Consider the following 24,797-nt stretch of genomic DNA (forward strand, 5'->3'; position numbering starts at 1 on the left):
GCGTGATGTCATGCCGCGCTGTGATTGGACATGTGGCTGTCACTCAAATAAGGCTCCTCCTTTAGATTGCGTAACACGTGACGCATGGAAAGTGCCAGTAAATTTTTTTACACCTCCAGGAAAACCCTTTTTATAGCTCTTCAAGTTCATTAGAAAAAAATCGATCTGAAATCGAAATTTGCGTTGTGTTTAGACTTGGGAAATTTTCAAACTTCTAAGCCAATGAAAAGTAAAAATTTATATCAGAGAAAGGACTTTCAGTTCTACTGTCCCAGTCAACATGACTATGAATAGAAACAGACTATAATTAAGGCAAACAGCGGCGGAAGAACTCAGATCCCTAAGCAATAGTAGCAATGCCACAGTTTCACAATACTCCTTGATACTACTTGCTTTAGTACAAAAAGTATCGGCAAAAATGAAGCAATAAAATGTTCCCTTTGACTGGTTGGTAACACTGATGAAATAATGAATAAGCAGCATTTTACTGATGCATTTGGTCAAGGTGGTGCTCTTCAATACTATTTCAGTATGATAGTCCACTGGTTCCCAGTAGTGGTCAGCAAAGGGTCAAAAGAAATTAACAGGGTGTGAGATAAGAGGTAGAAAACAAAATATGGGAGATAAATTTATCTTTACTTTTATCTTTGATTTTGGTGTGAAATCACTCTTTAATGGACAGTAAATGCAAGTGAGCCCCTAATACAAACTGTTTTGTTATGATATGACGTTATGACATGTCAAAATTATTGGGGACCACTGATCTAATCTTATTTTTAAGAGATTGTGTTTTTTGTTTTGTTTTTTTAAAAATAAAAGACTGGAGTAAAAAGTCCAACATTTCACTTTTACATGTAGTAAAATACAAATAGCATACAATGGAAATACTCAAAGTAAACACCTCAAATTTATTTATAACTGCGTCCAAACCCAATGGTTTGTCACTACACCAAAGAATGTTGCTAAAAGCCATAATACACTGTAAACAAAAGATCTGTAAAACACTTAGTTATACATAAAATAAGACAGAACAAATTTCCAATTTAAATTGTTTTATTAATCCAAAAAGTGTATGTTTATGCCACCAGAGCAGAAGCTGTAGAGGACTCACTGTAAACAGAAAGAAAACCAACCATTAGAGGGAGCACTGAAATGTTTATATTGCTATAATGTGTTGGATGTTGTAAGGACTTTTAAGGGGATTATAATGTACAGCATTTGTCAGCAATTATTACAGTTAATATATTGCCCTACTTTATGTTTATAGAAGCAGCTCCCACATATAGGTGCTCACTTAAAAAACACTTGTATAATTTAATTGTATGAAGGGGACTGGCAGAGGTGGCACAAAGGAGCCACTCTGCTAATTTACCTCCAACTTTTTTCTAGCACAAAAGAAATATCACTACTCTCAATAATGAGAAGAGCAGGACAATGAATTGTGCATTTTCCCAAGCATGTAGCCCACATGGAATAAATAGCTGTACTTCTGATACTAGTCCGTTTATTTCTATAACAAATATGGAATTTAATTTAGGGAATCGGAGCATTAAACTGACCTTATTTTATTCTTAACACCCTGGCAGATAGTAAAACCACACATCTACATACAACACTAACCAGCAGTTCTTCCTCCAATCTAAATATAACAATAGAAGGTTCCCAAAGCAGAAACAATACTTACTACTTCCAGTTGGGGGCCAGTACTCTCTTGGTCTTGTAGTAACGGGCCAGCCTGTGGATCCTGCTCTCAATGAGAATCAGGCGGAACTTGGCATCCTTGTCCTGCAAGTATGCAAAATGTCATGGGTATGAGGTGATAAACACTGATGGATTCACATAGGAACATGTCAATCCATCCATGCAACCCCAAACTACTGCTTATTCTTTGGACTCATTCCCCATGCTGGTGGTTTCCTGATACCTTTGTTTCTTGTTTCCTGCTTAGTATTTGAACAGTCTCATTGAACTAAAAAAAGATCCATAAAATATCTAAATTTTAAAAATGATTTCAGGGATTTCCACTGACACTTGTCTACTATGTTGTAATAAGCTCTTAATAAAACAACTTACTACTCTAAGTAATGGTGCGCAAAAACATTTGGTGGTACTTGGAAAGTAGAGCAACCTTTCTATAACCTAGTCACCCAGAGCAAATGGGTGGTAATTTACAATGAAAAACTCAGTCAGTTCAAGGTTTCTGCTTGCCCACAGATGGACCTGAACTGCAGACATGGGGGCAACTCCTATTCATGCTACAATCGGGGGTATGCGTGCACAAACACATTCCACACATGCGCATTAGAAAAACATGACTGCGACATGTTGTTTTTGGCTGAACATTAAAAAGGCAAAACAAGAAAACAGTGGGTGTGTTACCTTAACATAACAAGCATATGACTAACGACTGGATATAAGTAGTACATAAAAAAGGTGCATGGCTGCATGGAGATATTCGCTGAGTTTTCCTAACTTAAGCATATGAAAAAAATGGAAACCATGAAATGACCTTTGCACTAAACCAGCTGCAGGCAGCAGCAAATTATACCAGTGGTAGAATGAACACCACTAATAGGCTTGTATTTGTAACAGGTTTTGGGCCTAATTTTTTTTATACCTTTCTGTTTCTCTCCAGATGCTTCCTGACCGCCACAGCCTTCTTGATGAGGTGGTAGAGATCCTCGGGCAGGTCAGGGGCCAGACCCTTGGACTTGAGGATCCTCAGGATCTTGTTGCCAGTGACGAAACGTACCTGGGCCACACCATGGGAGTCCCTCAGAATCACACCTGGACAAGGTGACAAAAGGCTTCAAACTTGGACACTATGTTTCTCATAAAACAGTTTACTGTACTCAGTCATATCAGCTTCTTTATGCCAAATACTTAAATCACACTGAACAAATATGAGTCAATAGCCAAACTTGGGGCATCGTCTACTTCCATCTAACTCCACTGATGTATATTTCAAAAGCAAAAGGGAAATCAGTCTGAGGTTTGTAGTGAATGCTGTTAACAAAATAGGAGTCATTTTAAAATCAATGACAACTTGCTTAATTGTGCCAAAGGATTCTTAACTGTACCATCTTTTCCACTTGACACTATACATGACTTCAGTATGTCAGTACTAAAGAAATGTTAAACATTTTAATGTTCTTAAGTGATTCAGAAACACCATTATATAACACAATACAGTTCAACCACACCATAAACTACATCTTTGCAAATGACCATATACTTTAACACCTGTCTAAAACTGTGTCAATAAAATCAGAACATTATAACCTTCTGTAAGGTAGGATTTAAGGTTGATGCATTATACTGCCTTGATTTTAGCCAGGTGTACCTAAAAACCTATTAAGAGTGTATACTGGGTCTATGATAGAGATAATTGATTTGTTGAGGTGGTGAACAGGAATAAGATGTTTTGTTACTTTGTATTGATTTAATAATTTGGCAGGGTTACCACTGGTCTGAAATATCTGCTGAGGGATGCCTCCATTTGTTTTTCAAATTCAAAACATTTCCCACACTCCAATTACTACAAAGCAATGTAGCTTCAAAAGGTTAAAAAAAAAAAAGTGCAAACAAAGTCGTTTCAAAAAAAAAAAGTTAAACCATGGTAATTTGAAAACCATTGTTATTCTGATGCCAATTTGACATCTGTGCACAGACATATGAAATAAGTGAGCATATGTTCTGAAAGCATCAGTCAAAAATATACAAACTGAAATTAATTCTGATGTTCTTGTGAGACTCCTGTGAATGCACCATGCCTACCAAGTACAGTTAGTGTTCACACTCTGTCAAACTATAAACCTACATTGTCATGCTCACCTTTCTACATACATCACATTGGTGAGTTTTAAGACCTTCAGTCTGATAGAAATGCTTACCGATCTGAGAGGGGGTCAGACCCTTTTTGGCCAGCTTGAAGATCTGCTCTTTGACATCATCGGATGTGAGCTTCAGCCACTGCAAAAAATGTTTAAATGATTACCGACTGAAGAAATAGGTTAATATTTTTGCTGGTGTAATTAAGCGACACTATAACACATTATGTCTGTATACTTACAGTGGGAACACTGCGCCTGTAAGGCAGAGCTGACTGGGACAAGCCCTTTCTGCAGAAAATAAAGACTAGTTAGACATCTAGGCAGTTCTACGGAGAAACATCAAGGCGCATAAGTTTAACTTTAAAGAAGAAAAAATGTTGCTAGCATCTATAAAAACTGAATTTAACGAGGCCCAGCTAATGTTAGCTTCATACTCGTGGAAACTAATGTCAAGTGCTTTACGTTATTGTGGTTCAATTCTCATCAAAAGCAGAAAAACACTATATTTGGCCTGTGGATGAGTAGTATAATGTGTAAAATATCACTGTCTTTAACTTGGAAATTAAGCATCGTGGTGAGCCCTGAGCGCCGTTAGCTAATGCTAGCTAGCGAGCTGGAAGTGGATGTCGATTGTGAGGGTGCGAGTATTTAAGTAATTTTCTCGATTCTAGACTGAATTAAAGAGTTCCAGTTGGTACTCGGTCATTCATAACAGGTTTAAAAGTTATATCACGTCATAAAAACCGACCTTGCTAGGCAAAATATCAACTTTAAATGATAAAACGAGAGCTCACCCGGGAGCGTGCATGCGACCCATGATGGCGGTAGAGGAAGAGAGGCCGCACACGCGACAGAAAATGGTATTTTGCGACTGCGTCGGAAATGACGCAATGACGCAAAGGGGATCGTTACTGACGCTGCGAAACGCATTCAAGATAAATTGTTGAGTTTCTAAATGTTTATTCATGGTGTGTCAAAGCCGAGGAAAGAACTAAATTATAATTATATTTTGTCACAATGGGATTCACTGGAGAGGCATTTTAAAACTAAGGTAATAAACATTGCCTCAGATTGACCAGTAACAGACTACTAGCAGCAATTGGTCTGCAATCTGTTCTCCCATATATTTTAATACCAGCATCGAAAAGAAAGAAAATATACAGTGGCTTCAGGAAGTATTCACTCCTTCATTTTTGCACACTGTATTGTGTTGTTGTAAAAATTACAATTTTTGCCCATCAACCTACACCCAACACATAGATATTAAGAGGGACCCGCATTATTATTTAGCCTAGAGGGCCTGTCATATAATACTATATACCTGTATCTTTGATTTGAGGCTCTATCCTACTCAGGAGACTTGTCAGAATCTATGATCAATTATACTGTGCACATTCCTTAAATCAATGATGATATGAAGATGATATGCCCTCAAACTGACACATACTGAGGCTGTGGCCAAGTCATGTACTAGTATAGAAAAACAGATGGTGCCTGTGGTTCTAAAAACCTGGGTCAGAGATGGGTATGCCCTTGAGCCATAGTAGAAACTAAACTTTAAATTAAAACTTTAAAGGCACACAACCAGCAGCCTTTCTTCACAGTTAAGTCACAAAGGACTGACTGCACCGACACCAGGTTGTAACCCTGGATCAGTTGGTTAAATGTAGATGATCAATTAAAGCCTTTAACTTGTCAAACTCACACCTGCATGTAATGAAGCATCCTGTTTATTCAGTATATTCCCATAAGTGGTTTGAATGAATTCAAACCTTATTTACATCCAACACATTTTACACAACAGAAACAATAGTCGCATCATATTTGTTCCAAAAACATTTAATTTGCTTTAGGAAAGAGGGATTACAGTACACACTGATCCGTTCAGGTTACAGGTCACCAATTAAGAATAAATAACTGGCCATGTTAATACAAACTCTGCTTGCTTTCTTTGTACAGTCACTAAAAGAGTGGATCAAGTCACTAATATTTATAGTGTGAGTGTTGCTCGTAAATCATAATTGTCTTGTAGATCTTCTCTTAAAAAACCTCTCAGATAAATTCATAATTTCTTTATTAAACATTAACAACAACTTTAGATTTATAGTTAGCGAGTGGAGAGGAAAGCAGCTAATTTCTTGCTCAGGATCTTGTTCCCTTTTTATGAAGATGTTTAAGTTAAAGTTGCCTTTTTTTGCACTGATCTGTGTTCAGTTTGCACTTTCTCGCTTAAATATCCTGAAACCTGACTGCATCTGGACTTCACTGGCAGTTTAAGTTATTGCTAACCATTTGGCCAGTTACTTATCACGGCGTCATTACACCACCATTAGGCACTGGGAGTGAGTGTGGTATTGCTGCCCGAGCTGAAACAGCCTCATGTCCAGACTCAGTTGCTAAACTGCATTCTGCAAGTCTGCATTGTGGTTTTGAACCACCTGAAGGAAGCGCTGAACAGACTTAGAATCAGCGTTATTGGGCAACCATAATCTCTTCATCCAGAGCACATACAAGAGCGTGTTCCAAAGCTTATGATACAAATTCCCCTTTAAGGTGTGCTGTGTGAAAATAGTCAAGTAATACCATGAGAGAAAGACCTGGTAGTGTGCATTTAGTGGCAGTCCACTGTTACAAAAAAAAACCTGCTCTGGAAGAACTACTGATATAGCTTTACAGAATATAGATTCTTCTTTAATAAGGACATATCACATTGTTAATAAAATATATATAGCAATAAGGCCAAGTCGAGCATTAAAAAGAGATTGTGAGCACAAACAAAGGCACCCTGTTCAGCTCCCTGTTGGGGAGAGTGGTTTGATTTGCCGTCCTTCTCATTAATTTTGGCACTTTCTTGGGGAATCATAAGGTCACTGTTGATCTCCTGGAATCTGGTGTGTTGGACTATTCTACCCAGAAGTGTCTGTTGCAAAGCAGGAAACCCTGATGCCTCCTATTTGTCTATATAGAAAATAAACAAGGAAAATGTAAAAATGAGCCCCCTTTCTATTCCTTAAAAAATAAATGTGTCAATCTATATATACTCTTCTGTAAGTAAGCCGTTTTGGTCCTCTAATATCAAAATGTACAAAACATTACACCTCTTCGTTATAGTTTAGGAAAAAGAGAGACAAAATAAGTGGAGATTGTTTGTCACAGAAACAATCTTGATTAGTTAAAAGAGGGAGAGAGAACTAGCAAAGAATGGAGAGCAGGATCCTCTTTGAGGGCGTGTGAATCAGCCTGTTCAGTCATTCTTTGTGTCTGAAGGAATTTTTATTCTGCATTCATGTCATATGGGAATAACCTCTGAGGCAACACGTTGATGGTTATAAGCTGTGACTTTGAGGTTTTCAACCTTTCTTGAAGATGTGCGGATGGCATGATGAAATTCTGTAGTTACATCAGTTGCATACAACGCGTGTATTTAGTGACAAATGTTTTTCTGCAATAAGCACAGCTGTGTCCTGCTATGATGATGATCTTTAGAATACTAATTACAAGATGATCCATGTGAAAGAAACGGTCCATTTGGTTTGTTAGATTTTAACTGAAAATATCACTTCCTATACTTCCGATTAGATGATGTCAGAAATCCCATTAAAAAATGAGGGTCCATCTCTGGACCCTAAACTTCTGAACTTGTATTTTATGAACTGAAAGCTGAGGTGACCAGTATTTTCAAGTAAGGCCACATCTGCTGCCTTTCCCATATGAAGTGAATGCAGCTTTTGTCTGGAGAGTCGTTCCTGGCTTCAGGGAGAAGCAGGTGGGGGGCGGTTAGAAGTAGGGGACGGCCGTAAGTTTGTACCACTTGACCGTCTCCTTGCTGAGGTCAAAGTCTTTGAGTCTGAGCGTGATGCCGCCCAGGAAGTAGTTCTCACGCAGCGACTCAGCACTGAGCACGCTCAGCTGAAGCTCCCGCAGGCCCAGGGTTTCCTTGCTGTAGCCGCTGTACACCAGCTGTGGAGGGAGAGCAGGAGGAAGTGAGCAAAGGGTTTGTTCTGGTTATTGGCCACAAGATTCTCATTTGGTTCAGCTGTTCACATGCGCCTTGGGTTTGGATGACCCAGTTAACTGCATGTTCTTACCAAAAGAAAAACTTTAAAGGAAGCTTATAACCTTTACATTTCTAAAATCAAAGCCATTCTAAAGTTCAGGAACTATAAATATATAAAATGAGGCAATAATATTCATGCTGTCCTAACCATCTCATTGAAAGTTGGGTTCCTGGTTTTCCTCGAGATCTTTGTCTTGCGTTTGGAAGTCTTGTGTGGATCTGGAAGCAGGTAGGTTTTCACATACGGGTTGGGATCTGTTCCATCCTCAGAAACCTGAAGGGCAGCAGATGATTATTAGTATGACAAAAGCTGGATAAACAAAAGAAGAATTCAACAGTATAACTTTCTGTCAAAGCAGCATCTCAGGATGTGTATTAAATCATCAGTCTTTACCAGATCTCTGATGTGCATGACCATGATGAACAGAGTGCTGTTCCTGTAGGAGATTGAGAGCTTCACTTCTCCTTCAACTCGACCAGAGGTGGGACTCAGCGGAGGCTCTGCAACAGTCAAATATCACACATCACATTCATGAAGTTGGACTTAGAAGGATACACAAGTTCTTCAATGTAGGTACAAACAATTCAAAATAAGGGCTACAGTACATTAAATTATCAGAATGAATCTTCTGCTATTTGTGTTCCTTCTAAATGAGAGTGCACATTTTACACAGTGATGAACACTTGATTGTTTTTGTTTCAGTTGTTCTGGCTCTATGCTGTCAGTACATTTTCTGTTTTTGATTAAGGGAAGACTTCAGTGACAGTAGAGTAAAAACTGTCTTTGTTACTCAATAATTGACTTAAGAAATTATCAACATTATTGCCATATTGTTTTAGTACTAATGCTGCCTAAAAAAAACATAAGGAGGAGCATTCGTAAAGAAACCAAAACCACGTATGTTGTGAGAAGTATGACACATGCCTGAAGAATGGAAATGAAAAGCGCAGGTATTTACCTGGTGCTTTGGGTGTGGCATCTAAACCGTCTGTCTTGTCATCCCGTGCAATTGGATGAAAGAAGGTGTAGATCAGATCACACTGGAAACGGAGAACATGGGATTACTTCACTGCCATTTTCACATTACTGACACTTACTGTGTCTGTGTCTGTGTCTGTGTGTGTGTGTGTGTGTGTGTGTGTGTGTGTGTGTGTGTGTGTGTGTGTGTGTGTGTGTGTGTGTGTGTGTGTGTGTGTGTGTGTGTGTACCTGGGTGACCTCTGTGGAGCTCCTCATCAGGTTGTGGACATAGTTGTTGAGCTCCAGCTTCCTCTTGGCTGCCACTTCTTTAATGTGGGTGCGGCCAAGCACCATTTTGTTAGGGAAACTAGGGGTAAGGAGAGAGCCATGGTATATTTACTATCAAAGAAGCTGATGTCACTCTCCTCTTGAGGTAGAATTTGCATAGAAACAGGGTTTACGTTAAGTAGGAAATTTGTGTTTTGAAGATTGGGAGTATTAAACCATACAGCACAAGGTGAAAAAACTTACTATTCAACTTGCTACACACATTGTGATAAGCCCTGATGTGTTATAAAGGAAATGTACTGTATCACCGACTCCTATTGGAAACCAGATGAGTAACTGAGATATAAAGAGGCTGAGGGTCAGAGGCGAGGTGATGTCCTACCATGGCAGCTTCCAGAGAGGGAACAGTATGGTCAGTTTGTTGTGGAGCTCCTGGAACTCATCAAAAGTGCGGAAGAGAAACTGGGGCTCATTCTGACCTTCCCTCAGGATCCTCACCACATACGTCTGCACAGAGAGGACAGGGATTATGAGGTCTCAGTACATTTCCAGTGTACATACAGAGATGTGGTGGACTATAGAAAACTAGTCTTAAGACGAGTCTGGCACAGCAGGACTCACATAATGCTTGTCGGGGTTGTATCTCTTCTGGAAGGAGAAGATGGAGGCGTGGAGGATGCGGCCCTCCTGTTTCAGGGTGTAGGTCTTGGGGGAGAAAGACAGGATGGGTTCGTCGTTGGTTGGCAGACCAGAGAATCGTAGCTGGGCAAGATTGTGGATAAAGAAATTGAACTTGGTGGCCACACTGCCCAGACTGGACTCAATTAACCTGCAGAGAATGTGGTGCGAGAAAACACAGGGGAAATAAGAGAGAGATGAGGTGGTGGTGAGACACAAACACAAATCTCAATACGCTGTTTTGACCTAAGGCTTTATCAAAGCATATGTTCTGTCAAGAGGCTTAGTTCCAATCCAGCCTGACTGGTATTATACATTATGGACACATGATAGCGCTCCTAGTGTGTCAGGGGTTTTTGTTGCTGTAATGTGAGACAGGACCTATTCTTGTCTGTCCTATGCCTATACTGCCACCTGGTGGATTCTGAATTTATAACAGAAAAAAAAAAATCAGGACAGAAAGAAAAGACGCTGTGGTGTGTTTACCTGGTGAAGAAGATAGTTGCCTCAGCGTCTGTGTTGTGGGGCTGCAGAGCGTCAAACACGTACTTCAGGTCCTGAGAGCCGGTGAGCTCTGGGAGGCCTGACGACGTCATCTATGACACAAAGACACACAACGAGAAGACATGGACACAAGTTCAAATACATTTTTCGAATCATTCCTTTCCAGAGTTGTTTAGCAGATGTACCTATCTATTACCCATCATGCTGTTCAGAAACATTATCAAAAAAAGGATTATACTACATTTAACAGTACAATAAAGATTTAATCTTCAAAATGGCACAGAAAGACTAAACCACTAAACAGAATGGTAACACTAATAGTATTATAATATGTTTTTTGGCTTTCAGGCTGTCAGTCATTTTGCATGATTGATCTATTATTTCAGAATAAAGTCATAACCACAGACAATGTAACAACAAACTACACAATAAAATCTTCAATTTCCCTCATTACCTTTTAAATGTTGTTTTGATGCATTACTATGCCTTATGTAAAGCCCTCTGAACGGCCTTTGTGTTTGAAAGGTGATACAAATACACCCCACCATTAGAAATAGAATATACAGCAAAAACTCTTGAGAAACAACATAAAGTAGCCAACTACACTAAAGAATATTCTAAACTGACATTTCCAGCACAACAGTGAAGTCCTGATTTATTATCAAGGCACTACTGCTCTTTGTCTGCATATATTGGTCTCCTGGCTCTCGCAGGTGCAAAAGAAAATGCTTCAGCTGAACAGGGAGGACGTAACGAAAAGGCTAAAACTGCTGAGAAACACACAAACAAGTCTGAAGACAGAAACATAGTAAGTACAGCATAAAGATACAAGAACAAGAATCTACAGCAACTACTCTACAACAGAGGTATCAACCACAACTAAATGTCAGCTGCACAACCTTAATACAAACACTGCTCCATTCCTCTCTGCCATGTCTGTGTGTGTAAATAACTGCTGTGTTCATGTATCAGTGATGTGTGTGTATGTATGTGTGTGTTCTGTCTCACCAGTGACAGCAGGTTGAGGAAAAGACCAGAGTGCTTGCGGATGAGGTTGTAGGCCTGACAACATAAGTCTACAAACAGCTGGAAACGACTGGTCGGACGCTCGCCTCCGTTGATGACGTACGCCATGTCAGACGTCAGCACGAATGGAGCCCGGTCCCTGATGGGAAAGAGGGAGGGGAGGAGAGAAGATTTAAATTCAGCTTCTGAAAAGCCAAGAAGTTAGAAAACAAGGTTTGTGGATCAAAGGTCTTTGGTTTACATCCCTGGGAAAGTCTGGATCCTGAAAGTGAAAGCACTTCTTTACCTCTAACATCAGGACTACCACAGGGGCAGCCTTCAGCACGTTACATCAAAACCACTGAGCACCTCAGTGATGATGCTCAAGAGCCCAAAAATAGCAGTGAGGTGAGGTTGTAGGGCGGCCCACCTGGACAGATCCCAGCAGGGAACGTGAGTGATTGTGCGATGAAAACAGGTCATGCCCGAAAACATATTAATCTTGCTGCACAGAAATGCTTACTCCTACATCTGAAACACAGTGACCCACTAAGGAATTGTGGGTCATTCAGTTTCTTAGAGACAGACCTGCTAATTAACTTACCAATTTATATTTATACAAATTAACATCATAACCATATCTGTGTCGTCACTGAATCATTCCCTCTGGTGCTGCATGTTAACACCTTAGCCACACTACAATCAGGACAATGTTGTGTCAATGTATCATCATTGTAATGGGTAAAGCAACCCTGGGTCAGTCTCTATGTATTCCTTTAGGATTGCGTGTCAGCATTCCCCAGTGAGCTCAGCTGGTACACGACCTTTCACCTACATACTGATAACTACTTGATAATAAAAACAATAAGACACCAATGAACATCCTGGTACACCACTTTTAAACCCTGATAGCATACTAAAGCATATTTTACATGACAAGCACTCGCATGAATACACATGAATACACACACCAATGAGCACAACTGATTTTCACCTTTTGAAGCTGCCAAACATCTGGGCGTGGCCCAGGAACTTGCCAAAGTCAATGTGGAACATGTGACCGGTGGAGCGCAGCATGATGTTGTCATTGTGGCGATCGCAGATCCCGAGTACGTACGTTGCAACACAGCATCCTGCACACGAGTAGATGAAGTTCTCTGATGCCTAACAAGAAGAAAGGAGAGAGAGAGAGTGAAGCAGAGGCTTTAGGTTCAGCTGTAATACTGGCTGATTTTGTTCAGGAGGACAAAAGCCTAAATGCTTGAAAATACAGAGTGACAAGAGGCACTCCCTACGTTTCCAGGGGTTTTATGCAAACCCAGAAGTTATGAAATTATTTTGCAGAGTGGCATAAAAACACACTGTAGTCACCAGCCTCAAAAATAGCAGAGCTCCATTTAATCACAAGTTTATGCCTGCGTCCTGCTGAAGTTGTAGATTTTCAGGGTCAGAAGTTGAGTTGGGAGTAAGGTTTCACATTTATAGGTGTCAAAGGTCATTCTGTTCTACAGCTGCCATAAACCTCAAGAGTACATTCGCTATATGTTTTTAACTCCAAATCATTGTGTCAAAAGAAAATTACGGTTTTAATATTTAATATTTAATAGTATTAGTAGTACATTTAGTACATTTTTCACACATCTGCTTTACATCATAAGACATCAAAAAGCATGTGTAATTAATACTCTGTCACATGATTAACGTTTGTTATAAGTAGCTGTGTGTGTAATGCTTTCTTAGCAACAATGACAACAACTACACTACATGATGGCATAACATGTTCCACAGCTGTTCTCCTTTAACCGTGCATGAGCGTGTACCTTCTCATACTCGTCTTCAGCAGGGTTGTACTTGCGGAGCCACTCTGCCAGAGGTTTGTCTTTGAAGGATCCGGTGACGCCGTACTCCACCTGGATCTTTCTCAGTGTGTCGGAGGATGGCACCAGCTCAACCATGCCTGGATAACACATCACAACTTTTATTAAAACAAAGCAAGCACACAACAGTCAGCGCTATCAAAACTTCAACAGAAAGCAAAATAGCATGATAAAAACAAGCAAGCAGACCAAATGAGGGAGACTGCTTATCTTAGCTCGAATGCTAAAGAGAATAAATATGTTTGTATGCCAAGATATGAAAGAGTCAGTGGATGGGGCGGATCTGACTGACAGGGCAGGCTATTCCATAGTCTGGGGGCCATGACTGAGAAAGTGCAGTCACCTCTGCGTTTCAAGTGAGTGCAAGGGACGGTGAGATGGCCCGTGTCTGACGATCTGAGGGGCCTGGATGAAGTGTGGGGGCTTAAAAGGTCTGTGATATAGGGGGGGGGGAGAACAAATGTCTGTGCAATGATCATTATCAGCTGTTGGAAAGTAAAAAAAAAAGAAAAGGTTTTTATGGTTGGTTGATGACAGTTTTAAGTTTGTTACATGATTGTATTCACTGTTTCTTCCTGTGTCATTTGACAGCAACTGAATACTTCCTTCTTATAATATAACACTTGAGTAAAGTGATGTGAACTTCCTGTGGCCAGACTGAAACAGTCAGAAAGGTCATTATCCTTCTGACCAGCAAAGATCAAGAATGGCTGATAACTATATTCATCCACTGTCTTCAACAATTATACAGTTATGTTTCCTTCTACATAATGTAGAGTATTACTACAGTACGTGTGTGCTTCGGTTAGAGAGGGACATTTAAAAGTTGACTGATTTGAGCGTTTGTGTTCGTTCTGTTACCTTTGTCTTTGCCGGTGGAGATGCATTTGAAGTTGACGATGCGGAGGTCCAGCCCCTCCTGGAGCCAGATGCGGTCCATGATGCGGATCATCTGAAGGGCCAACATGTCCTGCCTCAGGTCTTCTCCAACCTGATGCACAGTCAGACATACGGAGACACAGATTACACTCACTCGCTGCACTTTTGTTATTACCGGCTCAATTTCACTTTAGCCACCAGGGGGTGCAGTGTTCAGCTGAGAAGCATGTAAACAACAGTTGCTTACAACAAGTGTTGATGTACCTGATAACAACTTCCCAGTTTACACTTATGAAGTGCGTGTGAAAGACACAAAACAACCAGTTTTCACGTTTTGCATGAAATACTGATGGCTATTCATAGGGTTCATTTTCAGGATTTTCCACTGAGTGTGTGTGTGTGTGTGTGTGTGTGTGTGTGTGTGTGTGTGTGTGTGTGTGTGTGTGTGTGTGTGTGTATACAGTACCTTGAACATAACGTTGATCTCTTCTCCCAGTGGGTCGGCGTTGACCAGGGCCAACTTGAGGGGAACTGCATTGGAGTTGAAGAAGGAGCAGGCCTACACGCAAATAAACACAGTGTGATTTTATCTTCTGCATTACATCACACTAATGTTGCAATATACCAGGACAACAGGATCTTAGCACGTCTTCCTTTATTGTTGGTGGTTAAACCAAAAACACTGATGTAATGGAACTTAGACACACAGTGTGTAGATCATATCCATAAAAGAGATCCATTAATATCAAGTGTAACTGGAGTCTATATTTAATTATCAATTAAACAATAACAGTTTCTATTTAGTCAAGCAGGCTGCTGAACCAGAGGAGGAAGCTGATTAAAAGCTACTTTATCTCCCATAATACCTTTTGTGCCGAGCAGTGATCTCTCCTATTACTTAAGAGAATATACGCAGACAGTATGATAGCACTGACTGAAGTATCTCATTATCTATGATGAATATCTGTATGATATTTGAGAATATGTGCATGCATGTGTTTTATATTTTCGGGAAACTGTTGTTTAATGAGCTAATTTTCTCTGCGGTTTAAGCCTCATAGGTTCTACAAAGAGCATCTGGTTGTCTTCTTGTTTCTTGACCAACAGTAGAGTTGAGGCTTTTCTTTTTTCCTGCTTTCTGCAGATTCATATTCAGAGTTTTTACTATTAATTCACTACATATAATCCTAGCTGAACATTACGGAGTTGCAGATTTTGTTTGTGCAATATTGTGTAAATTTTTCATTATTCAAGGCCTGTGTATTGTGTGTGTGTATGTGTGTGTGTGTGTGTGTGTGTGTGTGTGTGTGTGTGTGTGTGTGTGTGTGTGTGCGTGTGTTACCTTGATGTTTAGTTCCTTGGCCACCAGACTGGGGCTGAGAGGCAGTCGGCAGGTGTTCCTCTGGAAAAAGTTCTGAACGTTTTCAAGGCCTTCCTGCAGCGCCACCTGAACATACACCAAAATAAACACACAGATATTATCATCCACATGCACAATATAGTAAAGTTCAATCTTACAGTCGGATCACAACTGCACTAACCTGTCGTGTGGACCCCCCTGCCTGCCGGACCCTCTCGGCCACGGCTCCCAGCAGGGTGACCAAATGATTCTGTTTCTCCAGCTCGGACCTCAGCTTGGCTCCGCACAGACACAGCAGGGCACCCAGCACCCGCTCATATCGCCGGCCCCAGGCAGGATCCTGCACTGCGTCCTTTAGCAGCCTGCAGCCATTAACACATCACAACAGTCAACATTTAAATGACTCTTTCATCCTGGACTCCGATTTTATTTTTAAACAATCAGCATCAAACTGCTAAACACAGTGTAAAATGATAATTTTGTCCTGGGAGAAGTGATGATGAACTCAGCAGCAATTGTAAGTGTGGTGTAGGGAGTTGGATTCAACGGGTGACTATAACTACAGTCTCTACAGAGAGCCTCAACACTGATATCATAATTTAAAAAGATTAAATTACAAGGTATCTCTTAGTTTTGATAAGTAACTTAAATGAGTCGCTTATGGGAAAAAGAAAGCGATGAATATGAATATTAGAGGAAATCAGGCAAGCTTGTGGTTAGATACATAATACTATGAACATGTGTGTCAGGTTAGATAAATAATGCTGTAAACAGCAATCTAAACACTCTGGAGCCTGTTTCTTTACTTCAGCTTCTATAAAACAGATCTGTATTGGTGGTTGTTTCAGTGCAGATGTGGACTCACCAGCAGAGGTAGTGGGCGATGTTGATGTTGCCTTGTGCTCTGGACAGCAGGAACATGACAAGGGCATTCTTTAGGTGACACTCAAACTTTAAGGCCTGGAGAAGACAAAAGAGAAAAGGGACTAAGAATCATAAATGGAGGAATTGTGAGTGACAGTGACGTTTGGTGAATGAATGTGAGAGTTTCAATGACTCAATGAAAATGACTGAGTGTTTTAAAAGTGCTTTAAATGTAAAGTATTTTTTAGCTGTACCTGTACAAGCTGTGGCAGATAGCCAGCTAGTTCATCATCACTGCTCGTCTCAATCCAACTAACAGCCACACTTCTCACCTCTGTATCTGCAAACCTACACACACACACACACACACACACACACACACACACACACACACACACACACACACACACACACACACACACACACACACACACACACACACACACACACACACACACACAATTAGAATGCATTCAACGACAAAAGATCTGTACAGTTAAAATGGAAAAGAGACTTTATTCCACCAGACTTCAAACTTGACTTTAGCTTCACGAAGATCAGTTCTCCGATCACAAACTAAGTTAAACACCTAATATATAACAATAAACTATCTTCAATATTAAGAGACAGTACAATACATGTCTTACTTCTTGAAAACTGAAATCATTTAAAGTTTATCAGGGACCCGCCATGCTACAGACTGACTGTGTGTATAAGTATTGAGAACAGGACTTACTTTGAGTCGAGCAGCTCCAGCGCAGTGACGGGGGGCAGAGGCGGCCAGTTGTGGAGCAGTGAGTGGATGTGAGCCATGCTGGCCCAGTCCCAGCTGGGTGCACTGGCCAGCACCTTGGGCAGGCTGCTGGGGTGGTCCCGCCGACAGTGGAGTCGATGGTCCCATAGGATCTGGTGATCTGCCCGCTTCAACCTGGAGACAGAGCGGAAACAGAGAGGGGAGATGTGTGGGATGGTATTTACATACAAATAGATAAAGATATTTATAAGTTATACATCTTTACATCTTGTTAATCAGACTTATTCATCAATCTGAGCAAGTCAAATTTATTACTTTGTGTTTCAGCATGTAACAAATCCCTCTCTGGTTCAACATTGGATCATAAACTAAGAATATAAAGGGACTCAGACTGTGGAGTTTAGTTGGCAGGATCAACAATAATGTTTAAAACAGACAACAGAAAAAAAGCCCTTCAACAGAATCAAACAAATGCAACGCTAAATATATTAACAGCCATGCGATTGTAAGGTCACCAGTGCATATTTTCTCAGAACATCTGAGAAAATCAGTAAAGGGCAAGTGAGCAATAAATGATCTGCTCCTGTAAATCACCTCAGTGTCCATTTGAGCAAGAAATACAACACCCATTGGAAGAACTTCCACCATCTCAAGTAATAATCCTCAATTAGAGTAGTTATTAAGGATAGCTTGAAATTAGTTTTTAACTTTGAAACTAACTGAAAATAAAACAGCTGGCATGTTCTAATAACATTTCCTTGGCAAGTAAAGGTACAAGAATGAAATCATCTATCTGTTAAATCAACAGGCCACACAAAGAAATAAAATTTCTTTAACTCTATTGATCAAGTGTGAGTCATGTCCTGCTGTGCTGTGAGAGCTTAAATTTAAAGATATCACTATGTCACTTTCTGAAGCAGTGTTTAAGCCAAACAACCTCTGCCAGCTAACATTCGTCTTTCTGAAGTTGCCAGAGTATTTGCTGTTCTGTAGATGACCCTGATCTCCCTGTAGTAATAAATATAAAAACTTCTCCCTCAGGGATTGATGGAACATCACACACAGCTAAATCGACGCACGACAGATCAGAGAAACTGCAGCTCAACAAGTCTTGTGCCCGTAGAGGCTGGGGAAATGAATGGACAGGACAGCAAGCAGGCGGTGAGAGCCCAGTGAGAGAGCGCTCTGTGCTACAGCGCTGGTTGAGACTCATGGATGTTGGCAGAGTGGAGGAGATTTGGCTGGCAGCAGGCAAAAGAGAGCATTTAGCTGGGCCTGGAGCAGCTGGAAGAGAACAGACACACTGGAGCAGACAACATAAAGGCGTAATGGGGAACTGTGGCTGGCAAAGTCAGTGGCATTTTTCAAAATCTCTACTTAAATCTAGTAAGTCCAACAGATTTGGGGTGGTCTGAGAGGTAGCCAAAAAGCCGCCTGCTGAAGGGGATAAATTTAACTAGAAATACTGTTTCTGTGCATGTTTTTAAAACGCTCATAACATTAAGTAATGTAAGTCCACAAAAAGCCCAACCAGCAGTCAATTGACTACAGTAATAATTTGGAAGCACATGTATTTAACATTACACACCTTTTCAATGCGTTTCAAGTCTACACACTTTTTAAAAATGTGGTTTTGATTCCCTGAGGTCACATTTTTGCTGAAGTAAAAGAGCTCAAACATATACTGTTATTACCAGTGACTAACACTCCATTACAACCTCAGTGATGCTGTCTTTCTCACATGGCCTAATGCTCATTAATCCACATGGTAGTACGTTGCAAAGAAGAATTCATTATTGTTTTGTTGCATTTTTGTTTAATGCAGAACTTAATGGAGAATTTATTAACGATCCAGCAGCTACTTCAAGCCTCTCGTGTTTGTGCACGAAGCACAAAGTCTGTTTTGCACATCAAAACCATCTCTCTGGTGATGTTAACTGATGCCAGTGCTTTTACTTGAAATCAATCCTGCAAACTAGATTTCCCTTACAAACTCATACATCTGAAGTGATGGAAACAGTAGAAAAGGCTGACACATTAATTGTTAGAAGTATTTATGATATTTACTCTCAGATCCAAATTTTTGAATTGCGATCTCCCCATTATAGTTTTATAGTTTAGAAATTACTCTACCCAAAATTGGAAGCTCTGCTGCAGATTTTCTCTAGTTTGCGTCGAAGGTCTGGGTCCAGCTCTTCCAGAGTATGGGGCTCTGGGCTGGGGGCTTCCTTGGGTCCCACATATAAAACATCCACCGGTGTGTTGGGGAAGTCCACCTGATGGTGACACAAACACCAAAGGTTGGATCAGTTTATTCATCTTAAGTCATTTTAGCTCAAGATGACACATTTCTTCTTGGCAGCCTATGATCTTTCATATTTGTAAGAAAATGACTGAGAAAAAAAAACAGAAAAGTAGAATAAAAACAAAAATACAAGCTTGTTGATGGTACACAGTTTGACAAGTACTTAATTAAAACCACAGTACTATTGTTTCCACCAATAAAGCTACTAACACCACCACATTTATTACCACTAGTACAGTAATTAGTTTTACTTGTAGGACTTTTATCATGACTATAATGGCTGCTGCTAATTAAGTTCTGTGATCACTAGAGCTATTCCACAATGACTGCTTCAACTATTGCATACATCTGTACTACTACACCAAAATCTATAAATATAAATCTATAAATGCTACTCTGACAATGAATTCCAGTAAAACCTCTACTATTAATGCACCATGACTACGAGCAGTTCTATAACCACTGAAATGACAGATATTGCAAGTACCACCACCAACCTGCAGTATAATCCTCTCTGTAGGCATCCTCTTGCGGCTGCCTGTAGAGCCAGCGGCAGCGGCAGCTCCCTGGGCAGATGTCCACAGACATAGCAGCCTGCTGCCCCTGGCAAGCACCCTGAAACACACAGGCAGCAATAAATCCCCAACAAAACCCAAAACAATCAGAGAGAGCAATCTGACAAACAGCAATCTTTACACTGTGGCAAAGATGTAAACTGTCATGATCTTTCAGTGATTTGCTGTTGCTACAGTATGTGCCCCACATGCTACAAAAATTTTGTTCATTCCTGGTTTCATGGATGGATTACCGCACAGCCCGACTGGGCACAGGCCCAGGGTTCCCAAGAAGTTAGGGGGCCAGTGGACCAAAGCATCTGTATGAACTCAGTGTTTGTATTTCTTATTTGAAACTCACAGTGCTCAGTTAAAAGACACAAAATGACCACAAAGAGATGCTCAACAAAAGGGAAGCAGTACAACCCCAAAGAGATGCAAAACTAAGACAAAGAGAAACAAAAAGAAACAAACTAGAATTACCGCCTCACGGTTGTAACCCTCTGCCAACCTGTCATGTTGCAGGAAATATGTTCACCGTCTCCTCTTCTGTTTCTGAATAATGGCCAGAGGTGATTTTGCGGAACATTATGATGTCACAGTGACCTTTGACCTTCTGGATATACAATGTCATAACCTATTTTATCCTACTAGACATTTGTGTTAAATTGCATCATAAGTAGCGTAGGATTTTGTGAATTATTGCCAAAAACGTGTGTTGTGAGGTTACAGTGACCTTGACCTTCGACCACCAAATTCTAATCAACTCATCCTTGAGTCGAAGTGAATTTTTGTGCCAAATTTGAAGACATTTCTCAAGGCGTTCATCATTAGATATCACGTTCATGAGAATCAAAACCCGAACACATATAATGCCTCTGGCCCCTCAGTCTTTGGGTCCATATAAAAGAGGGGTGGGGGGCTTTTTACCTGTCTGTGCCCAAGGGACCATTTTCTCATATTTTTGTCCATGCCTGGTTTGTTGTTATTTTTCAGCTTATGTATGTTTAAAGAGTATGAGGTCCTCTACAGTTTATTCTGATGAATAGCTCAAATGATTTGAACATATCAAACAGGGGAAATACAGAAAAACATGAATCCAGCCACAACCAGCTGTTCCTCTCTCCTCACCGTCTGAAGTCAAAGAGCGGCATAGAGACTTTGCCCAGCTGCTCTGGAGCTTTCCTCTGTTTGTTGGAGTCTGGGGAGCCACCGGCATTCTGGTTCAGCACCCCGAACAGAGTCAGGCTCAGTATGGACTCCAGTGGCAGCACAGCTACTGCTATGGGGAAGTTGATCCTGGGAGAGACAATGACGGTGTCAGCAGTATGGAAGAGCAGTGCAAACAGTACATTGCAATTGTTGTAAAGTAAATTTCAAACAGTAAATAAATGGAAGAGACTGGAGAGGAAATAGGAGAGGAAAAGAAAGGCAAGAAAGAAAAGAGGGCAAGGGAATCACTCACAGTTCATCCCATTTGACGTGGTAGAAGAAGCTTTTGTATGTGCCCACTCTCTTGGACTGGACCGGTTTAAACAGGTTCTTGCCATTGTGGGTGAGGGAGCACATCAGGAAGTACTTCTCATAGCTGAAACAACACAGCACACAACAACACAATTAATATCAACTCTGTGTTTATGTAACTTTATGCACAATCTACAGCTTATTAAAAGTTATATAGACTAAAAGAAACTCATTACATTTGTCTAGCACAGCACTGATGCAGGCTGCTGTCGGTAGGAAAACATACTGTATATAAAGCGGAGAGACACTGGAGTTGTTTGTTTTTTTAATCCAGGGTACATTAAACAGCACACGCCTAGAGAAACTGGGGGTGAAAACAGTGTCTTGCTCAAGGGAAGCGCATAAGTAAGGAAGGAGGCAACATTTTGTTCATGTTCCCCAACAAGACTTTCGACAGTTTGGGAGTTGAACCAGCAAACTACTAGTCTGAATCAGACCACTGATAGTTTTAACTGCATTCAGTATGTACTAGTATTATCAGGCTCTCAACACCCACCAAGTGTTTTCAGTTATTCTGATTCTCAAGTTGATTTTTATTCAGGGAAGCTGCTCTGTACGTACCCACAGAGACCTGAGAAGAGGTTTTTAATCAGAAAACATAAAACACTGTGAAAGCGTCCATGCTGGTGGATCATGGCTGTGAAGGGGCTTGTAAAGACTGTAGAGTACTACAACTCTCCTTTACAGTAACACAGCCTGCCTGAAGCTTCGTAGAACAACCAAAGTCTGACACTGAGTAGCTTCACAGGAGCAGCTGCAGGTTAAGGGTGGTACACACTGGTGGTAATGAGGGACAGGTGAGGGGCAGTCACTGCTCTGTCAATTTCTGAAACTAGACTTGTTGTGCCCCAATTTGGGCAGAGCCATGCTGAGACTCACCTGAGGTCACCAAACGTCCTCTATTAATAGACCTTCACAGTAAAAGCACAGGTGGAACTAATAACAGTGAGCCATCATACACTATACCAGGGTCCTGGAACTAGTACATTTAAAAAGGAATGAAGCTATTATTAATGTAATCACCTAACAGCATAATCTACAGGTTAGGGAGAGAGCTGTCAGTCAATCATGATCACCTGTGTGGGTGGAGCATCCATCAATTCTAAATGCTTGCATCTGAATACAGCACTGTAACCTCAATGCAAGTACACAACTAAAGGAATAAATGTCCTTGAAGCACATTTTATTGTGTAGACCTGGGAGATTCATATTTCAAGTAATGCAATAAAATGTGAACAAGTCATTCATATCCAGCATTTAGTTTGATCCATACGTCCAAAAATAACCTCTGTTTCAAATAGAGACACATATGCAAGTGAAAATACAAGCACATCAGTTACACATTTTCACTTCTCCAGGCTTGATCCATTGCTCAGTGCCATCTGTGTTGGCAGCTCCCCCCCTAGTCATGGTGTCTAATATGCTGGCAGTTCCGTGGCATCTACTGAGGCTCCAGATGGATGACACACAGCAACGCCAAACACTCGGACTTCAATGAGGGAGCATTACAGTAACACCACAACACAACAGATATGCCTAGCTATTCGCCGGGGCTGCGAAATACTGTACTTGCAGTGTTCCTTTTGGCCTTGGGTTGTGAGAAGCTAAATATTTTTGGAGGTGTCTTTGGAATGACTGTCACTGCAGCAATGTTTGGTGCTGGCTTAAAATAGCTGCTGGGGGAGGCCGTGCCGCAGTAAATAGGCCTGTTATTAAGCAGTTCCGCTCTTTATGAAGGCCTCACTGGCCGACCAGAAAATTACCATGGAAAGAAGGCACTGCTGCAATTCTCAGGAAAGCTTTTAAAACCGCCTCCATCACAGTCAGGGTTATAGTTCGAATTTATTTTTCAGCAATAAAACATCAAAGTCCCAACAATCTATAGCTGAGGACTATTCTTCAGCGCTGATAATTGCTGAAATGACAGAAGCTCTGAATTTGGTCACAACACAATCTTCCCATATTCACTCAGACTTCCTGTGTGATTTGTTTTTCCTGCAATTAGAGTAAGAAAATCCTTTTTCATGGCGTTTCTAGATATTTCGAACCATGCAAGATCCTAGTATTGTAGAAAGGGCTCGACAGAAATGTACTGATGTACTGGTCCGTGATGCGTGACAGAGCTGGGAATGGAAAATTTGGCTTAGCTCTGTTCCAGACACACGCAGGAGATAAAGTCAGGGTGAAACTGGACACTGGGATGGAAAAATAAGACACGGGGAGCAACACCGGAGCCATTTGTTTAGTAGGAGAAAACAAAACTATCTGGTGTGACAGCACAGCCTGTGAGACTGTGCTACAAATAAATACACTACTTACCAATAAACTGCTTTAATACAAGCTTATAATACAAATCATATTTGGTTTCTCATGAATTTTTTTTTAGCTTTTTCTGCTGCTGCATTCATTTTATATTCTTGACATATAAAGTGATTTCTAATTCTGAACAGCCTTCTGTCATCACCTTTGATCCTATCTTACATAAGTACAATAAAGTGAAATGTGGGTGGCACTAATAATACTAAGGAGGTGGGTGATCATGTAAGAACAAATGCATGATGAGGTTTTAATTGTCCCTCAGCAGAGGATAGAGTACTTCAAATACAATTTCACAGTAAGTTTGGACAAGACTTGTGGGAAAATACTATCTGGTGCATATATATCCAACCTCAGGCTTAAGCATTACACACTGATTTATTGCTTTGAAGCAGAATCATCAACTATAGAGTCACATTACCAGTTTCTCCTGTTATTCAAAGCACAAAACAAACAGAACACACCTCTATTTACAAATGTGTATACTGCGTAAATTAGGTTCTACTGTGTCAAAGCTGCAATTAAATATCATCATTGAGCTTCTGGTATCATAAAATATAATGATGTGTGCTAGCTTTGAATACAAACATAGTGCTGCGCACATGCTATCATTATATATCAAACAATGACTTATTTCCCAGCTTTTATATTTTTATTGAATTACAGAGCAGTGATTCAGTGTTAATCCTCTAACTGTTTACCTGCTGATCCAGTTGCCTGGGATGCCGTGCAAGGCGAACAGGGTGAACTGAAGGTGGTCTGTGGTGCCAGAAGCTTCTTTGCTGTTCCTCCCCTCAACGGCTTCCTCATCTGCAGCCTGGGACAACGGAGGCGAGCTGAAGGAGGAGGAGGGAGGACAGAAGGAGCGCAAGTAGAGCTTGGCCAGGTTGTAGACAGCCTGCGTTAGCAAGGCCATGCTCTCCTCCACAGGACTGGCGTGACCTGTCAGGGTCAGGTAAGGATCAGGTCATAGAGATATTATGGTAAACTCTTTTCCACAAAAATTCTAATTCTCCATTGTAAAGTCTAGTTGAATGAT

General features: G+C 40.7%; 2 protein-coding genes and 1 non-coding gene across 4 annotated transcripts in view; all 3 read right to left on the reverse strand.

Annotated features, from left to right (window-relative positions):
- Positions 1-1,035: 1,035 nt before the first annotated feature.
- Positions 1,036-4,730, reverse strand: rps13 (ribosomal protein S13). The gene is made up of 6 exons (XM_056387665.1): positions 4,628-4,730; positions 4,073-4,121; positions 3,894-3,972; positions 2,618-2,787; positions 1,685-1,785; positions 1,036-1,110 (listed from the first exon to the last, which is right to left on the reverse strand). The coding sequence occupies exons 1-6, from the start codon at positions 4,648-4,650 to the stop codon at positions 1,077-1,079; spliced, it is 456 nt and encodes a 151-aa protein (XP_056243640.1). The 5' UTR covers positions 4,651-4,730; the 3' UTR covers positions 1,036-1,076.
- LOC130176980 (small nucleolar RNA SNORA19) lies at positions 1,317-1,447 on the reverse strand. The gene has a single exon (XR_008828950.1). It is a non-coding gene; the product is annotated as a small nucleolar RNA SNORA19 (small nucleolar RNA).
- Positions 4,731-5,656: 926 nt separating the features above from the next.
- Positions 5,657-24,797, reverse strand: part of pik3c2a (phosphatidylinositol-4-phosphate 3-kinase, catalytic subunit type 2 alpha) — a 48,277-nt gene continuing 29,136 nt past the window's right edge. For both annotated transcript variants that reach the window (XM_056387662.1, XM_056387663.1), the window contains exons 11-33: positions 24,460-24,700; positions 21,384-21,506; positions 21,050-21,217; positions 19,862-19,979; positions 19,193-19,335; positions 17,042-17,233; positions 16,560-16,653; positions 16,307-16,401; positions 15,623-15,803; positions 15,424-15,528; positions 14,548-14,640; positions 14,064-14,193; positions 13,146-13,282; positions 12,320-12,489; positions 11,329-11,485; positions 10,303-10,412; positions 9,760-9,967; positions 9,521-9,645; positions 9,100-9,217; positions 8,850-8,931; positions 8,285-8,391; positions 8,039-8,164; positions 5,657-7,793 (exon numbers count right to left, since the gene is read on the reverse strand). In XM_056387662.1, coding sequence (XP_056243637.1) covers positions 7,611-7,793; positions 8,039-8,164; positions 8,285-8,391; positions 8,850-8,931; positions 9,100-9,217; positions 9,521-9,645; positions 9,760-9,967; positions 10,303-10,412; positions 11,329-11,485; positions 12,320-12,489; positions 13,146-13,282; positions 14,064-14,193; positions 14,548-14,640; positions 15,424-15,528; positions 15,623-15,803; positions 16,307-16,401; positions 16,560-16,653; positions 17,042-17,233; positions 19,193-19,335; positions 19,862-19,979; positions 21,050-21,217; positions 21,384-21,506; positions 24,460-24,700 — 3,206 coding nt within the window. In that variant the 3' untranslated portion in view covers positions 5,657-7,610. The remainder of the gene's footprint in view (positions 7,794-8,038; positions 8,165-8,284; positions 8,392-8,849; positions 8,932-9,099; positions 9,218-9,520; positions 9,646-9,759; positions 9,968-10,302; positions 10,413-11,328; positions 11,486-12,319; positions 12,490-13,145; positions 13,283-14,063; positions 14,194-14,547; positions 14,641-15,423; positions 15,529-15,622; positions 15,804-16,306; positions 16,402-16,559; positions 16,654-17,041; positions 17,234-19,192; positions 19,336-19,861; positions 19,980-21,049; positions 21,218-21,383; positions 21,507-24,459; positions 24,701-24,797) is intronic.

The sequence above is a fragment of the Seriola aureovittata genome, chromosome 10 (genome assembly GCF_021018895.1).
Source record: "Seriola aureovittata isolate HTS-2021-v1 ecotype China chromosome 10, ASM2101889v1, whole genome shotgun sequence".
NCBI lineage: Eukaryota > Metazoa > Chordata > Actinopteri > Carangiformes > Carangidae > Seriola > Seriola aureovittata.